General features: G+C 43.9%; 1 protein-coding gene across 4 annotated transcripts in view; it reads left to right on the top strand.

The window, feature by feature from the left end:
- Nucleotides 1-8,871: 8,871 nt before the first annotated feature.
- The window catches only part of ADCK1 (aarF domain containing kinase 1), a 73,823-nt gene continuing 63,689 nt past the window's right edge, over nt 8,872-19,005 (top strand). For 2 of the 4 annotated variants that reach the window (XM_033515142.1, XM_015631137.2), the window contains exons 1-3: nt 8,873-8,977; nt 11,798-11,935; nt 16,261-16,344. In XM_033515142.1, the coding sequence (XP_033371033.1) occupies nt 11,810-11,935; nt 16,261-16,344 (210 nt within the window). In that variant the 5' untranslated portion in view covers nt 8,873-8,977; nt 11,798-11,809. Of the gene's footprint in view, nt 8,978-11,785; nt 11,936-16,260; nt 16,345-19,005 lie in introns of those variants that run through there. The other 2 variants (XM_015631138.1, XM_015631136.2) reach the window with 2 other exon arrangements.

Raw genomic sequence — 19,005 nt, forward strand, 5'->3', positions numbered from 1 at the left:
TGGGCATCCATATGTTACATAGGAGTTCTTTAAATCAAATCAAGAGATGCACTCTTTAGAGAATAATTAAAATTTGGAAGATGCAAAAATACTCAGGGAATTGAAATACATGGGAACTAGGTGGAGCTTTATATAGGAAAGTCACTATTCGAGTTAAAGTGGCAATACATAGCACCATATATAGCCAAAAACATTATTGATTAGTAGCTGCTACTGTTACATCGTATTTAATGAATCAAAGGCAGAAGAGTCCCACTGAACCAGACACGGTTCATCTAGAAGAGAAACAGAAGACAGGGAAGAAAAGGGTAGAATGACTAAAGAAACAAACGTCTCTATCTATCTATCTATCTATCTATCTATCATTAAAAATTATACCATAAGAGGCAGGAATATGATATGGCAGAGTAACTGTCTTGTAGTCCTCTAGTCATTTTGTCTGCCTTATCATCTCCTGATCTGAAAGGTGAACTACTCATGCAGGCTAAATTAATCTGCTACAACTTCTAGGACAGGGTAGATTTGGAGGAAGGTGAGGGTAATCCTGTGCAGTCTCTCTATGCCCAAACTCCTCATCTCCTGTGGGAATCAGCTTTTGGCTTAACATTGTGGTGACAGCAGCTCTGTCACCACCTCTATGAATGACAAATACTTTCCCTTGTCTCTGAGAAAGCTGGTGTCTTATGAGCACTTCAGACAAAGCTAAAGATACAAGACTTTGTCACCTACCATTTATCAATAATTTTCCTAAGCAAAACTCATCTGTCATCCCTTCTATCCATTTCTGTCACTCATTTAGTGACAGTATTGCTGTTGTCATATCTGGCAATATTGCCACCAGATTCAGGAGCCTTCTTTCCCCTCTTTGCCAAGGCTTCTGTGCCCAGCTGTTATACTAGTCTCAGTGAAAAAAGAATGTTTTATCCCTCCTACTTTGACATTTCTCCTTCTTCCTTTGCTGTGGAGCATTAATTAATACTGTATTGGGGGGAATGTATCACCACACCATTACTTTTATCTTCTGCTTCTGATGATCTTTTGATTAAAGAATTAGCATTGTGCAACACTTGAAGAGGTGTTCCACTAGGGTCGGGAAGTGGCTGGCCTCCCAAAATACAAAGGAACCATCAGCAGTGGATCAATTCTGACAAAGTATTTCTGAGGAACTTACAGAAGAAGGGACACACCATGATTTATACTGGTCACTGTTTTCATCAGCTTGCTATCAATATGAAATTGCTATTCATAAAGTCTGTATGTTTCCAAATGAGTGGCAAAATGTTCAGGGATATTGGGAGGAGAGTCATACAGTGTGAGCTAGATGACTTGGTAAGTAGAATCCATTTAAATGAGCTGTGTTTCAACATCACATTGTGCAAACATACATCTGTAAGAAATGGTGGTGTTAAGTACAGGCTGTGCTGGGAACCAGTGACTCTAAAAAGGACTCATGAGGGTTATGAGAGACAAGCAGCTTAGAAGAAATTTCTTGTGCTATGAAGTAACAAAAAGACTCATGCAGGCCATGGATGTAGAAGTAGGGATATGATGATCTCTAGAGGGACTCTTGTCCTGGTCTTCAAGTTTCTAAAACAATGCTGGAAGGTAGAAGAGGGTTAAAAGACTACAAAGGTATTATAAGGTTATCATTAATTGGAAGTATAAGGGAAATACAATAAGTAAATTTGTTTTGTGGTGAAGTTTAAGAGGTAAATGTTACTATTTCCAGATTAGAATGAGGTTAACTCCATTCATCTGTCCTTTGACAATTACATTACAAAAAAAAATTACCTGAGTGAGCAAATGAAAACATTTAGTGTATTTTGTTCATCAAAAAAAATTGAGAGGAGATTTGACCATCTTGTATATGTATCTGCACAAATTAGAAATGCAAGATATTAAGCCACTCCTTAATCTCATACAGGCGAAACAACCAGTGACTGGAAGTGGAAATTAGGAAAATTCAAATGAGAAGTTAGGTTGAAATATTTAACAATGAGAGCAATTAACCTTTGAAAAACTGTGGGAGGTGCTCACTTTCCTACCCCTTGTTATCTTCTAATCAAAGCTGAAATCTGGGAAGAGACAGTTTCATTATTACCAGATCTGCTTTAGGCAAGCCTGAGCAACCAGGGCCCATACAGGAACAGTCAGATTAAACTAATTGTCCCACAGTCACAGAGGGACAAGAAAAGTTAATATTCCCTTCTCAATTGATGATCTCTGTGCATCTTCATGTATCTCCTAGGTCTGGACTTTTTCTGAACCAGACCTCGTAAATGTTCAAATGGCAGAGCTATGCTCTGCTCTGTGCCGGTGCAGCCTCATCTTGTGACTGTGCACAGTCTTGGGCACCACAATGTAAGAAGGACATAAAGCTACAGAAGAATGTCCAAAGTATGGTAATGAGGATAGAGAAGGGCATTGAGGGGAAGCCTTTTGAGGAGCAACTGTGGTCCCTTGGTCTGTTCAACATGGAGGAGACTGAGGGGAAACCTCAATGCAGTTACAACTTCCTTGTGAGGGGAAGAGGAGGGGCAGACACCAATCTGTTTTCTGGGGTAACCAGTGTCAGGACCTGAGGGAATGGCCTGAAGCTGAGTCAGGGGAGGTTTAGGTTGGGTATTAGAGAAAGGTTCTTCATCCAGAGGGTGGTTGGGCACTGGAACAGGCTCCCCAAGGAAGTGGTCACACCAGCACCAAACCTCACAGAGCTCAAGAAGCATCAGGACAATTCTCTCAGGCACATGCTGTGATTCTTGGGGTGTCCTGTGCAGGGCCAAGTGTTGGACTCAATGATCCTGATGGGTCCCTTCTAACTTAGCTTATTCTGTGCTTCTCTCAAATGAAACATTAGGCAAGGAATGGTTCTGAGAATCTGAAACTTATTTTCCCCAAGTATAAATCCCTCTCTAAGACAAAAAGGATTAATTAGTTTCTGTCTTTATCAGGATGTTTTTTCGACAATATCTTTCTGGACAATAAAGATATCAGGTTTTCAAATGCATCTCTATACACAAAATGATCGTGCTAAAATGATCCTTAGTGTGGTAAGAACTCTGGAGTTGTTGGCATGGCTGGGAGTAAGGACATTTTTAGTTTGATGAGAACATCATAGCTGCTTTTAATAACATATTTCTGATGCATTCTGAGGAGTCTTTTGGGGTAGATTTAAGCTGTTAAATCCTCTGCACCTTTTTTATCTACTTCAGCACTTTGCACATTTGCAAATCCAGAATTAAATCGTTCATTAAATATCTTGTAACAAATTAAGATGATGATACAAAGGAATGGAATAAGCTATTGTTAATATCAGATATTGTATGCCTACCAGTTGCTGCATATACTCAGATAAAAATGATCAAAATAAAAGAATTTTCTTAACTCAAGGGATAAATTATGGACAGGTAAGATGCTAAACAGTGAAAGAGAAGAGATTTAACTAGATGGAAAGGTTCAACCACATCAGCAATCCCTGTACTTCACATTCCCTTAGGGGTTACAGACAGCACTCCAAAGGAATAATTATAGCTGGGGAGAAAAGATCACAAGGTTTATTAGTGCTTTTGTAAAAAAATCTTTAAATTCTTCTAGCCATGTTTGTGTTCTCTGGAATGACTGAAACGAGGCTGGTTTAATTTCTAGTTTTTGTTGCATATTGTAAAAAAACAAACTTTCTTGGGCAAAAATGTTCTTATGTAATTCTGTAAAAACCACAGACGCTGTGGATGTTTTGCAAAGGTCTTGGAAGCATTCCACTTCCAGGTGATAAGATCATTTCACACAGGACATGTTGGTACACTGACACTTCCCAACAACCTGCAAGAAGAAGTGGCGTGCCCTTTAGGCACCAACAGCTTTAGCAAATAAAGTAAGGGGAATTTTTTTGCCAGCAGAAATTATGAGAGAGAGGTATGGAGGTGGCATGCAATTGTCTAAATTGATGCCACACCACAAGGTAGAGCAAAGGCCTTGAAGGAACAAAATAGTGCTGGAAGTGGATTTTGCTGCTCATGTAAAGCCCTGCTCTCCAAGGAGCACATCACTTTCTATTGTCACATTCAGACTTTGGTGACTACTGACTCACAGGGACTGAATGACCTTGGGCAATGGGCATGTTTTTGTTGAGAGATATTTTATCCAAATATTGGCTCTGTACAGTGTGATTGGTAAGAAGATGCTGTTTTAAGATTTTATGGCTTCCCGAGTCAGCTCTGAAGTTTCTATTGCTGATATAAAGGCAAAACCTGCCAATATCCATTTAAGTTGGACCAAGAATGGGGTGGGTTTGACCTATCAGAAGACCTGTGTTGCAGGCTGGGTCCTGGCAGGCCTGTCTGTGTTATCTTCTGGAATTACCTCCAGATAGGAGGTTGCTGTATTTCCTATCTTTCATGTTGCTTTGCACATCTGTCAACTATTACACAGAGATTTTTTTAATATTTCATCTGATGACCTGACCAAATCAGAAAAGAAACAGAAAATATTTGAGAAGCACAGATCTCTAGCAGTAGAGATCCCACCAGCCACATCTTTAATTGTATGACTTGGCATTGCTACAGTGATTTTTAGAGTTTAACTTGTTTATAGCTGCAGAAGAGGGATCTGCCTCAATATTTGTGTTGCTGACTATCCACAGGATGGAGATCAGAAGAGTCAAGGGTCAAGGTGTTCTGGTAACCATTTCTCACCATTCCTTTTCATATCTCCTCTAAGATGCTCCTCTAGGTCCACAAAATCACCTGCTCTCTGGGACTGTTTTCTTCTCTTTTCCCATGCCTCCTCTCCATACATGAGGAATGAGAAATGAGCTTTTGTGGATATCTTGCCATGTTCTTCATCAAAGTGAATCTAAAAGAGACATTGATTCTCTCTAGGGAGGGCTGATGCTGACCTTCTGTCCTCTCTTCAGGCAGTCTGTCTGCTCTGCTGCTTGGGACAGAGAAGCTGAGTCTTTGGGTTTGCATCTGCATTTCATGAGATTCACACCTGGGATGCAAATATCTTCAACAGGAATGAAAAGGAAACGCTTTTCACTTTTCGCAGTTTGGCTTTCACAGCAATTTGGGGTAATCTGAGATTTAATTTATTCACCAGTTGAAAAGGGAAGGGAAATCAAGCCAGCATCTTTCTTTCAAGCCAGGATTTTTCTTGCATAGCCCCGTGCAGGCACACACAAAAGAGCTCTGATCACTCTAACTAGGTGCTTGTTCTAATTATAGAAAGATTTAGCGTTGGTTACATAATTGCCCACTGCACATCAGCACATGGCATTGTTATGCTACAAAAGCCTCTTTTTTTATTCCTCTCTCTGCAGCAGACCCAGTGTCAGCCTGTTTAACAGCAAGCTGCAAGGAACAAAATAATTCTGAAGAAACCTTCCATAGCTTTCCCAGGAGAGGCCAGCAAAAATCAGATGCTGACCTGCTCCCTGTGCTGGGAGCATTGCCAGCATGTGGGATCTAGCTGTTGAAGCAGGGGATTGATAGCCCGGGCAGCAGTCTTTTAAGCATCCCGGGTAGAAGCAGTGGGCTGTGGTCAGGAATCAGTGGTTGTGCTGAGGTTAGAGTCACTATTTTTAATTTTATATGCAATAGCACAGTAGCTTTAAATGGACACCCCACTATTATGCCCACTGTCAGCCTGAGCCATGGAGGTTGTCAATTTGTAAACACAAAAATCTATCACAAAATTTACATATGCTTTAGTAGAACAGTGGACCTTTTCCCTGTATTTTTAAGCTTTTTAAATTATGTGATTCAGAGTTGTTACTTCATGTTCAATCTGTATTTATTTCTCTCATTTCCTCAGCAGTATGTCAGGTTCACATCTCCCTAACTTTTTATTTTCTTCTTTTTTTCCCTCCAAACCGTGAAGCTTCCTTCCAACAAAGAGTCCTTCCTACATAATTTGTAATGGTCCAAGACTAAGCTGCAATGCTTCACTGCCCCGCATCCGTTCAAAAGCTCCCATCTGTCCTAGAAGGGAAAGAAACTTACAGCATTGCAGCCAGTTTAGCCATCATATGGCTGATGCAGCAACTGGCCATGTGGGCCCTGTATCTTCAGAGTGCTAGTAGGGTAATCACCCTTATCTCTGCCCTTCATAATTTGTAGCTACTTTGTTTCTTAGAGATAATATTTAGCAGGAAGACCTCACTGTGCAGGCATTGGCATTAAGGTCTGCCGCAGAGTACAAGTGAGGAAAACAAAAATGAAGCCAGACAGAAACAAAAGGGATACTGTGGCAGCTTGATTCTATCTGAACGGCACATGCCAACCAGTGCTGCTCTGTCACTCCCCTCCTCAGCTGGACAGGGAGAGACAATAACAAAAGCCTCATGGGTTGAGATAAAGACAGGGAGAGATCATTCACTACTTACTGTCAGGGGCAAAACATGGGGACTGGGGACAATGAAATTAATTTATTTTTAATTTATTACCAATCAGATCAGAGTAGGATAGTGACAAATAACCCCAAATTTTAAAAAAACACCTTCCCCAACTCTCCCTTCTTCCTGAGCTCAACTTCACTCCCTATTTTCTCTATTTCACCTCCATCAGAAGAACAGGGTGTCACGGAATGGAGTCTGTGGTCAGTTCATCACACATGAATGTATGTTGCTGTTCCTTCTATCACAGGAATAGAAATCACACTCTTCCCCTGCTCCATTGTGGGGTCCCTCCCCTGAAGAGTTCTCCGCGAACTTCTCTAATGTGAGTCATTCCCATTACCTCCAGTTCCTCATTAACTTCTCCAGCATGGCCCCTTCACAGGGTCACAAGTCCTGCTAGCAAATCTGCTCCAGTGTGGGCTCCTTTATTCTCATAGAGAATTCCACAGGTCCTGCCAGGTCCTGCTCTAGAGGGTCAGCAGCATCCACTTGCTGCAGGTGGACATCTGATACACCATGGCCATCCATGGGCTGCACAGGCACAACTGCCTTATCATGGTCTTCACCATAGCCTGCAGGGGAATCTCAGCTCTGGCACCTGGAGTACTATGACCCTGAGATTAGTTCAGCTGGTTAGAGATTGGTGCTAATAACACTGGGGTTGCAGGATTGATCCTCAGTATGGGCCATTCACTGAAGAGTTGGGACTTGATGTTCCTTCTAGGTGCCTTAGGATATTCTGTGATCTGAAAATAGCCACCTTCTCTGCCTCTCCTTCTCCATTGACCTTGGTGTCTACAAGAGCTGTCTCTTTCACATATTTCCATTCCTTTCTTCTCTGACTGCAAATACTTCTGCACAATAACTTTTTTTCTCTTCTTCGCTATGCTATCACAGAGGTGTTACCACGGTCACTGACAGGCTTGGCCTTGGCCAGTGGAGGGCCTGTCTTAGAGCCATCTGGTGTTAGCCCTGTCAGACATGGGGGATGCTTCCACCAGCTTTCACAAAAGCCACCCTGTAGCCCCCCTGCCCCCCACTAACAAAATGCTGCGACACAAATCCAATACAGGTGTCCATCAAATGTTTCCAATATTATGTTGATCTTTTAGGAAAATATTTAACACACCATTGTCCCCCAGGTAGGGAGAAGATAGTTAAATTTCCTTTACAGCACTTTTCCACAGGGGTTTGGATGAAAAACCTGTTCATCCAGGAAGAGAGACTTGATTTCAGGATGTTTTCTTGAGTGCAATATCCTAGTCTCCTGAGCTAGTAGATGGGGACAGGGGGCAGAACAGCCCCCCCGTAATCCAGGAGGAAGCTGTTAATGACCTGCTGAGCTACTTAGATGCTGACAAGTCTATGGAACTGGATGGGATCCATCCTAGAGTGATGAGGGAGCTGGCAGACGGGCTTGTGAAGCTGCTCTCCATCATTTACCATCAGTCCTGGCTCCCTGGGGAGGTCTCTTATGATTCAAGGTAACGGTAACCCAACGTGAATCCATCTTTAAGAAGGGCCAAAAGGAGGATCTGGGAAACTACAGGCCTGTCAGCCGGACCTTGGTGCCTGGCAAGTTTATGGAACAGATCATCTGGAGTAAAATCATACTTCACCTACAGGATGCCCAAGCAATCAGACCCAGCCAGCATGGATGTTGGAGAGGTAGGCCCTGGTCCGGGATCTGCCTGATGTATGAGGGGAAGGTCGTGGATGTTGTCTACCCAGACTAGTGAAGGCTCTGGAGCACAGATCCTATGAGGAGTGGCTGAGGGAACGGGGGGTGTTTAGCCTGGAGAGGAGGAGGATCCGGGGAGACATTATCACTCTCTACTACCGCCTGAAAGGAAGCTGCAGCCAGGTGAGGGTTGGCACCTTCACCCAGGCAACCAGCAATAGCACAAGAGGACACAAGCTGTGGAAGCGGAGATTTAAGTTGGACATTAGGAAGTTCTTCACAGAAAGGGTGATTAAACATTGGAATAGAATGACTAAATATTGGAATGGCCTGAATGGGGAGGTGGTGGAATCAGTATCCCTGGCAGTGTTCAAGAAAAGACTGTATGTGACACTTAGTACTGTGGCCTAATTGACAAGGTAATGTCAGGTCATAGACAGGACTCAATGATCCTAAAGGTCTTTTCCAACCTAGTTGATTGGGTGAAATAGGATGTGAAATTTAATTTAAGTATGAATTTTTTTTTAAGAGCACAGAAGATGGGTTTTCTGAGACCCCCACTGACAAAGTGGGACTGCGTTTACCCTGCAATTGCCGAAGGGAGGTAGGAAGCCTTTAATCCGGGGTGCGAGCTGCTCACTTCCCCGCAGAAAGGCATCAGCGCAGCCCCGGAGCCGTCGAGGTGCAGCGTTCCATTCCCCCCGACCTCCCCCCGGTAGTCCCCTGTGGGCTCGTCCAAGGACCGCCCCTTGCAGTCCCGCCGCTCCCCCGCCCCTCCGAGCGGCCGCGACGGGAGACTACACTTCCCGGCGTGCCGTGCGAGCCAGGGCCGTACCGTGTGCGAGGTGGAGGGGGGGAGCGGCGAGGGGCGCGCGTGAGTTGAAGTGCCGGCGAGGCGGTCGGTAAGTGCCGCTCCGAGCGCAACCGGAGCGCCCGGGCCTTCCCACCCTCACGGCCGCCTCGGCGACTCCGGGCCCAGGCAGCGAATGCCGCTCTCAGCTGCGGCCCCGGCGGAGGGGACCCGGTTGTTGCAGGGCTCGGCGCGGCCGGGGCTGCTCGCGGAGGCGGGAGCGGCGCGGGGCGCGGACGCTGCTCTGAGAGAGCCGGCCTGGCCTGAAGCAGAACCCAGAGCAGGCGGCGCCGGCCCCTTGTGTCCTTCATGGGCGGATCTCGGGCGCGGCGGCGGACTCGGGCCCTGGGTCCTCACTGTCCTCGGGGTGGTCAGCGGTCGCCGCCGCTTGCCGAGCCTGGGCAGGTGGCGGTGGGGTCACCTTCGGGGCTCCGACAGGGAGCCGGCACCGTCTCGGCTGCCCCTGGTGGGAACAGGAGAAGCTTAGCTGTAACGCGAGGGACGCTTAGGTGTGCCCAGTTGTGTAAAAGTCAAAAAAGCCACCTCACTTAGGTGAAAATAGAGCTGGAGGTGATCTGTCAACGCAGGGCTTAATATCGAGAGGCTGTGACATCCCAAGGCTTGTTTGACAGCTGACAGGGCCCTTAAGATATCCCTAGGGGTGTCGTAATGGCTCATTTACATGGAAAAGACTTCTCTATACCTTATGCAAAACATTGAAATACGATTTACTTCAGACAATTATATTTCTGTACCTTATATTGGAGGGGTTTTAATTATTCCCTTTTTATTGCTGCAACATGTTAAGCATGAAAGTAGGAACTTTCTTGCTAAAGAATTCAGCTTGCTGCCTGTTTTATTTGCTACCTAAAGTTCCCGTCTTCTATTTGTGACGTACAGCTGGTGGGTATGGCAATAGATGTGATGTAACAAACTGCAGATTATAGCTTCAGGTAGGAATAAGATGCAAGAACAGATGGACCTGCATCCTGCTTTCAATAAAATGTTCTTTTAGTAATTGAGAAAGTGAAGGAAAAAATAATGAAAAAGAGAGGCATATTTTCTGTTAAGAAAATGTCACTACACCTTTCACTTTTCAATAAATGTAATTTTACAGAAATGTACAAGGAGCACAAATGATTTAATTAAAACACTCTGCAAAAAAATGACTTTTGAAGGTGACAGAGGATACAAGAGATCTCTGTACAAAAAAGATTGGTCCTGTTGGAAGAAACCCCAAAATTTCTGGAATTACAATGAGGCAGGAGAAGGAGGGCAACTTTTTTTTTGTGAAGTGTGTGTGCATTTGGCTGCAGTTAAGAGCCCAGTTTTATTTTCTGTTGAGTGTGATCATAGATTCAAAGGAGTCCTGGTCAGCCCGCTACCCATTCTGGCAGGAGAAAGAGCTGGGTTGCTGCAGGCGGCTGTGACAGGCACTGACGGAATATGTCTCAGCTTTTCTGCCTCACAATTACCTAGGGTTTGTAAGGAAATAAAAGGAAATAATAAAGTTTAGCTAAGGTTCATGTACAAAGGTCTCTTGTGTTATATTAGCTTGCTTTGCTGATTGTGTTCTTGTGAACTGTTTTTGAAAGACTTGACCTGTGTCACTGCATGTGTTTTTTGATTACAAGGCTTCTGAGAGAAAAGGCACAAGCAGACTGACCCTGCTAAAACTTCACAATGAGAAGTAGGCACGTTTCTCAGTCAAGTCTGGGATGGGAGGATTGGTAGGCTCCACCTTGATGGGGTAAGAGCCTGAACTGTGTCGAGGGTGCTCTTGAGAGCTTGCAATAAAGTGACAATACCTTTTGATTTGTGGTAGAAGCAGAAGGAATGGTCAATCATACCTTCTATCCAATACCAGCCATAGGGAAAGGAAAGAAAAATGTACCTAACTCCTTATTTTTTTTCATATCTGAGTCCTCTACAGTGACATAAAGAAATGGAAAATAAAATATATATATTAACATGTAATGAGTTACATGTTAATGCTACTTTACATACCGCAATCAATGAATGTAGTGATCCTAAGTGCTTAGTGTGCGAGATGTGTTCATTCCCCACCCTTGTCTCACAGAAAAAAAAGTGATTGAGAAGTGTCTCACCCCAGGCCTGTATTGGGCCTGTGACAGAGCTAGGAATAGGCTGTAGATTCCTGCACAAGACTGTTCTTCCAGTACGTTCCCTGTCTGACACTTGAATGCGATGGTAACAATGAGAAAACCAATCTCTCTTGGTCACTCTGATCAGTTCTCCCATCCCCTGTGGTTGTCTGGCACAGACTGCTGGAGTGGGATACAACCTCCTGGGGTGCATTGCCTTTTCCCAGACCACTCTTTATCAATGTGGAACTTTAAGAACTAGCCTGGCAGAGTTTCTAACAAGCTTTGGGTGTTCTTGATGTTGCAAGAGCTCTTTCTAAGCCCTGTTTTTTTTATATCTTCTGTTGTCCCCTTAAAATCTGCCTATGCTGTGATATCTTCAAAAATTTGTGTTGAAGTGCCTGTTGATAGGATCAGAATTGACTTTTGGTGATCTCAGGCTTCCTTCTGTCTGTCTACCTGTTGTATCTATCTCCTTGAAAAGCCTTTGGGATGCTGAACAAATGTTTTGTTGCACATATGCAAGGTCTAGCAGTTAGTTACTTCTGGATTTGTGGCCAGTAGACGCTGTTGAGTTAGGAATAGCAATGAGCAACTTGCCCTCAGTTGCTGGGTGATTGCTTGAGCTCTTGGCTGAGGGCAGTGCTAGCAATGTGTCATTAGGAAAGGAGCAATTAAAACTTGGATTGTCAGGTCCTCTGGGGCTGTAGGCATCAGATCACTAAGTCCTGATCAGATGTTACAGTTGCTGTTTCATGTCTTGGCAGGGTTCATCAGTCATGGCACTAAGGGCCTTGAAATTTGCCTCATTGACAGCAGCTGCTTCTGGCATCTATCTGTATGGAAACAAGTTCCTGGATCCTAATGACTTTGGAGTTGTTCGTGTGGGCCGAGCCATTGCCACAGTAAGTTCTATCGCAGCAGTGTGCAGGAAGATTGCTAGATGGATAAGGGAATTGAAGTTCACAAAAACTTGGGGTTTTCTCCATTCCCTGTCTGCATTTTCAGTTGGCAGCTGGCTTAGGAAGTGCGAATGTCTGTCGGGAGCTCTTCAAGTTTTTGATACATGATGAGAAAGGAGGTGAAAGCATGTAAGGAATACAGCTGTTGTTTGCACATTTTGGAAAAAGAAAAATGAAGATACTGCACTTCAGAGAGCTGTCTCTGTTTCCCTGGATAGGGTCAGACCTTCAGAGCAAGGTCTCACTTTGGGCCCACATTTTCATCAGCTACCCTTCAAGGTCAGTCGCCCAGGTGCAGTGTCCTGCTGCCTTTTGGGAGTGACTTAGTTCAAACCCTCCTCTCTGCATATGCCATTTTCACATTCTGTTGTAAGTATCCTGGTTGTATTGATAAATTAGGGTAACCATTGTCCTATGACCCTCGGTATGAGATTTCAGGAGAGAAGGACTGGTGTTCTGTGGATCATTCTCAAAGCAAGAGTAAAGTATGAAGTACGAATTTTCAAAGTATGAGTAAAGTAGAAGTATGATTACATACTTCTGAGATTGGAATGGTTTCCAGATGTGTAAAATGAATGCTGTATCTGCCTGGCATCACTGATATTTCTCAGAAAACTGGGATTGGAGACTGCTGCCTTTTCCTTGACGATGTTCACTGATGAATCCATGAGCAGCCAGGAACATGGAGAGCAGAGACACTGGAGGGGGTATCAGTCTCCCTGTACCTCACTTGCATTATACATCTGTCACTTCAGGCCACAATCTCCATCATTTATAGACCCCCAGTGGTAAGCAGCTGTCTATCTGCATTTTCTGTGACTTCTAAGCACTTCGTTAATGAGTTTTACAAGGAGTCAGCTCCTGAGGGCAGATGCAATGAGAAACAAGCTCTGTGGGTTGGCTCAGGTGCCATGTGCGTGCAGCATCATAAACTGTTGGGAAGAATGAATGATTGTTTTGAAAGGGTGAAGGCAGAAATACAAACTGTAATCTTTCCTTCTTACTTAACAAGTTCTAAGCTTTGTGCTCTGTCCCTGACGATAAGGTGCTGCCTGGTGGCAAGGAGCAGCTCTTTCCCTTTTAATGCACAGGAAATTGAGGCATGGAGAGGGAATGCAGCTTATTGCTGGAGGAAAATCTGTTATTCAGGGTGTTTGGGTTCTCCAGTGTGTCCTTGAGTTCTGCTTGCTTGGCTAGTGTTTCTCAGTCTTTCTTAAGCTACTGTTTTTGTGGTAATCGACTATTTAAGACAAAATAAGTGAGAAGTTCCAGTGATGAGGCTGTACAGTTGGTCTGTTTTGAGTGATGGTGAGAGATTACCTTCCTGAAGAATGGGAAGTAGGGGAAAGGAAATATTCTTTGCTTTAGCTGGTGGCAAATCACAGACATGCCTGACTTTCATGTTCTCTGCCTTCAGGGAGGTCACAAGTCATTGGCTATAAAGCGCTTCACTGGTCCTGCTCTTAAATGCATTAGAGGGTTCTGCACTCATAGCTGCAAGCAGTGACCCCGAAACCAAGTTACCAGTCTTCTGTAAGGGATGGCAGCATGTGTTTAAATCTGTGTGTATACTTTTAAAAAATAATGTTCTGTCTCCTTCTGAATTCTCTGTTTCCTTTGGTATGTATGACTGCATGTATTTGAGTTGCTTCTGAGAGGTTCTTTAGTCTTGCTGCACCAGTGACCTCTGCCTTCCCTGCTCATTGTTGAACAGTGAGAAGTCAGCTCTCATCTGAAGACAGGCAGCCAGAACTGCTGTCACTCTTTAGCCATGGACCAGGTGAAGCCAATAGAGCAGACATTTAATTCTAAGAAGCTGAGCTTTGGGTTTATTCTTTTTGCAAATTTTTGCAAATGGGAGATAAATCTCTGTAGCAAACAAGTGTTATTGGTTATCGGTGTCATCTACATGGACCTAAGTATCTGTCCTTCAATCTAGTCCTGCCCTGTATTCTTATCTGGATGCTTGATTCTGTCATTGAACCATAGCCAGGCAAAAGCAGACTGTAACGAAGCTTGTAAGTTCAACAGCAGCTGACACAAAACTTTAAGACAAGTTACAGTGGGGCAAACAAAACAAGACAAAAGAGAAGCCTGAAGAAAAGAACACATGAGGATCAAGGAATCTGAAGTACAACTGTGAGACTCTGGACAGATTTAATCTGAGTTTGATAAGAGAGATTTGACTCTGGTTGTATTTTAAGCATGTTGATTCAGTAGCTCTTGGCAGACTCCATAAGAAACTTGATAAAGCTCACTAGCAGAAAATTTCTTCTTAATGCTCTGTTTAGGGAACTGGCTCTTATGTATGGGTAGACAGCTATTCAGGGGGAACATTGTGCCACAACTTGGTAAGATCTGAGGATAGGTTTAGGAGCAGTGGTAGAGTGTATGTGCAGTGTTGAGTTTTCATTGATACCAAGTGGGACATTTAACACTGAGCAGGATGCAAGCTCAGTGAAAGTAATCTGGCATTTGTAAAGGGACGGATTGGTTGATTTTGTTTATCTTTTTTTAACTTCAAGCTTCAGTCTTACACTGTAACATGAATGACAGCACTAGTCTTGGATGAGAACGAAGTCAGTGATGTGGGCAGCATCACGCTGCAAAGCGTTTCTGTATTCTGTATTTCAAAATTAGAAACCTGGCAGAGCCGTTGTGCATTTGCTGTATTCTTTTGAGAGTATATGAGTTGTTTTCGTTATGTGGAAGGAACATTCTGTGCAGTAGCTAGACACTGGGAGGGATTTGGCAATGTCAGAGTTGCCTATCAGGATCATCATAATATTAATTTAGTGTTTAAGATTATAGTGTAATTAGCAACCGCTTAATTAATTCCCTCTTCCTCTGTAATACAGGCCAATCTGTTAGCTGCTTCTTTTTCAGTTGGAGGTGATAATTACCCTTGTGGACCAGAGATAAAATAAGAACCAACTCAAGCCTTCATGCAAGACTGATTTGAACCTCCCTCCACTTCAAAGTTGTTCTTTGAGATTGTGAAGATGCTTTGAAAAATTTTTCTTCTGAATGGTCTCTGCAGCTGTGCAGCTCCTGAGTTGACCAGGGGCAAGAGAACCTGAAAATCCAGGAAAAAAATTAGATGTGTTCACTTTACAATTTGGAAAAAAGGAAACATAAGAAACCTAACCTCCAGAAGGAGGGAGTGTGTCTGTTTGTTACTGATTCCCATCTTGGTCCTCTCTTGGATGCATTTCTGAGTTTTTGACTCTTTCCCTGTTTTCAGTTTTGCTGGCTTTGTCTCAAACCAGGTTTGCTCTCCTTGCCTCCCTGGCTTTCCTGATACATTGACTGTACTTTGTGGCTTTCCTGGGCATGTTTATGGTGTAAAGTGGGACTGGTATCTGGGGTGCCAGAATGGAATGCTGCCCCTTCAGTAGGGGGATTTGAAGAAAACTGACTTTCAGTGGGAGTTATGCAAATGGTTCTTCATGACAAGGATCTTGAAGTTCAAACGGCACATTAGTGGACAGGCTAGTTGTATGTTCCCTTCTCTCCCTCCAAACATGACCTGTAGATTTCTCTCCCATTCACTGATGTTCTGACTGTGGAAAGAGAGGAACTTTAGGGATAGGAATTTTGAAATACCCCAGATCTATTTTCAGAAATCATTAAGGCACTTAAGAATATAATTCCATTGTCCATGGCAATGTCTAACAGGCTTGAGCTGGATCCCATATTCTGGTATTGTAATTGGATATTTGACCCTTTGGCTCCATAGTTCTTTGTGCGGTTGAACATCCCCAAAAGTATCGCTGCTTGTGCTAATCTTGAGTTTGTCTTCAATCACTCTGTTCCCTGCTGAGCCTCCACCCAGAGCAAGCTGGTTAGGCAGTTTGGAGCTATGAAGTGGGATAACTGATGTGGCACAAAAAGAGTCTGAATGGCCTCTGTTACTAGCAGCAGACCTTATTGTGGAAGCCCCAGATGGCTGACTGAAGATGGGAGTCTGCTGTGCAAGGTGCTGTACAGAGATTAGGAAAATGCTTTGAGCATCTCAAATAGCACATAGTATAGGAGTGTCAAGTTTTGCTTATGTAAAGTGACATATCAATAAGGTCCCTGCACTTCTTTTTATAAGTGTTCATTGAAATTAAAATGTTTTCATTTAATTTATTAATGAGCCTGTTGTTCAGGCTTCACCATGGAGCCTGAACTTTAAAGTCTAAGATACATGCATTCTCTTTAACAGAAGTCTTACTGTTTTGATAACTGTAGAGCTTGCTCAGCATTTCTGGTTTCATTTGCAGACGGCAGTTATCACCTATGACTACCTGACCTCTCTTCGGAGTGTCCCATATGGATCAGAGGAGTATGAGTTCCTCAAGTCACAGGTAGGTAATAGCCCTCAACTGCATTCCTCAGAAACTGCAAGACACAGATGTGTTGCTGTAATGCTATCAGCTTAGTAATTCAATATGCTTTCTACCAGATTGTTAACAGCAGTATTAGATAATAGCCCCATTTTAGATCAGCGTCTTGCAGGACTTGCGTTGCCCAGTGAAGAAGGTCCTTTGTCAAAAGTAGCCATATGCATCCATTGCTCACTTACGTCCAGTAGAGACTCCTTGGTGTATGCATTTGGTTCTGCTGCCCAGACTGGTTGTGTGGCAGTCAGCTGCTGAGAGTGGCCCGGCAGTACTTTCCTATTCTGCATATTGTTTGGTAATGGCCATAACATAAAGGCTGACTGATTTAAGTAAAAGCAGTGTCTTGGAAAGGAAATAATAGAGATGAATCATACTTGCAGATCTCTGAGGAAATGAGAATTGTGCAAAGAAGTGTACATCTCACTGCGAAACACACTGTTGTGTTTTGATATCAGTAATTAACAATAATAGCAAAAACATTTCTAGTAGGAAGGAAGACAAGCACCCCTACTGCTCCTCTCAAGTCTTCTGCTGCATCTTTCATTCCAGCCTACATCCCTATAGTTCACTGAGCTGTGAATGACGCACAGTTTTAATTGAGTGTTTGTGATATATGTTAGCCAGAGTTCCTCTGCTATTCCACTTCAAGGCCTCTTCGGAGTGGGAAGTACAGCTTGTGCCAAATTAGGCCAGTCTGCATAGTGTGTTTGATTGAAGTAAGGTCTTTAGCCTCTTTTTTCTTCTTGGTGCATGTAGGATTTAGGCCACTGGTGTGGTTGGTTATAATGCATGGAGTGGTGTTCTCCAGGGATTCTCAGACTGGAATGACTATAAAGCTGGAAACAGCCTTGAGTAAGGTAGAGATCAGTGACATTGGACTCTAACATGCTTCAGTATTCCTCTGGCAGAAAATCCACATCATCAATATGGTCTTAGTAAATCTGGAATGGTTTGCAGAACGGCTTCCTTGGGCTTGTTCTCATCCTCTGTTGTCTGAAGATGCAAAGCTGTTCTAATGTAGCTCCCTGTCCCAAGTGAGTGGCACTTATGCCCTGGCATAAACTGGAGATAGGTGTGTTGGAGTCTGGAGCTTCACTGTCCATCTGCCCAACATCTCTGCCCTGGACCTTTGAAACCTGGTTTGCAAAAGGGCTGCATGTAGCTTCCTTGAGCGACACCCAAGTTGTGGAGTTATCAGTACTGTGGACAGCTTATCATTTGGTAGAATTTGCAGCAGCTGTTGCAAATTCCTCATCTTTTGCTGTGTATCTGCACGGTTTCATTAACCTCTGTTAAGCGGGTTTTGATGATTTGTCAATCCATGCCCCAGGCAGGCAGAAAGGGCCCTGTTTGCTAGCATTGCACAGAGCTGTGGCCTCCCTGCTTGGCTGCCAGGACTAGCTGCCAGGATTAGGCAGCTCCTGCAAATGGCAGAGCCAGTGGCAAGCACAGCATGCCAGCATGGCCAGCACTAGCCTTCAGGTGCATAAAGAGGCATGAGCTTGGAGACAGGAGGAAGCCAGCACAGGCATAGCATGAATTGGTGAAACTCATTGACCAGTGGAGGCCAGTCCTGCTGTTGACAGGTGTTACAGAGTGCAACCACTAAGCCTGGCAGGAACAGCTCTTGTGGATTCTTCAGCAACATCCCTGTAGAGCTTGTGCTAGTGAAGCATCAGTTTGGCATGGGAGATACTTTGGATCTGGGCAATTGTACACCAAACTGTTTATCTCAGTGCAGTTTTAAGTGGATGGCAACCAAGTGTTCACCACCTTCCAGCTCTTTTTTGTTGTTTTCGTACTAGCTCAGAATGACTTGTAAGAAGTTACCCCATGGGAGCTGGTACTTAAGATTTGTCACTGGATAGGGCCTAGAGGATGTGAATGCCCCGCCCAAATAACTGTTTTAACAATACTTATACAGATGTTGCTTCTACTAGCTTCTGTCTTGGATAGATCTCTAGTACTCTAAACCCTTCACTGTACTCTCTCTGTCCTTCTAATGAGGCCAGCTTAACCTGCTTTTCATATACTGAAAGTTTGCAATTTTCTTTTAAGCATGTGCATGAATTAGCTGCTGATTTCCAGATGCTGTGCCTAGAAGAGAGACTGTGAGGCAGGGTGTATATGTATGTGTGGGTGTGGGTGTGTGAGATTTGGTGACCATGGGACTGCTGATAGTGCCAAAAGGTCTGAATCCGGTTTTTGTGCCTCTTTCTCCAGTACTGGGGTGCAGGTGCATGTATGCCTGTGATGTGCTTGCAGCTGGGAGTGGAAAAACTCTTTTTCCTGTGGATCTCCTCTTGGTACTCAGCATACTGGTGATGCTACTCCAGTGTAAATAATGCTTAACTTGTTCTCCATGAATTCCCAGTGAGACATTAAACTGGGGTCTCTAAATTACCCATGGCCTTGCATGAGAGATGGGAAGGTTCAGTGGCAGCACCAGTCCCTGAGCCTACTGGGGCCAAACAGGGACATAGTCATTAGGAAACAATTAAATGCAAAGCAGATTAAGAAGGAAATGGGTTCCCCAGGGACTTTTAGCCAGGTTCCTGCTTAGCTCCAAGGAATTATCTTCAATTTTACTATATATTTCTGTCCCTTATGAACCACTTTTGATGC

The sequence above is a fragment of the Parus major genome, chromosome 5, assembly GCF_001522545.3.
Source record: "Parus major isolate Abel chromosome 5, Parus_major1.1, whole genome shotgun sequence".
Classification (NCBI taxonomy): Eukaryota; Metazoa; Chordata; class Aves; order Passeriformes; family Paridae; genus Parus; species Parus major.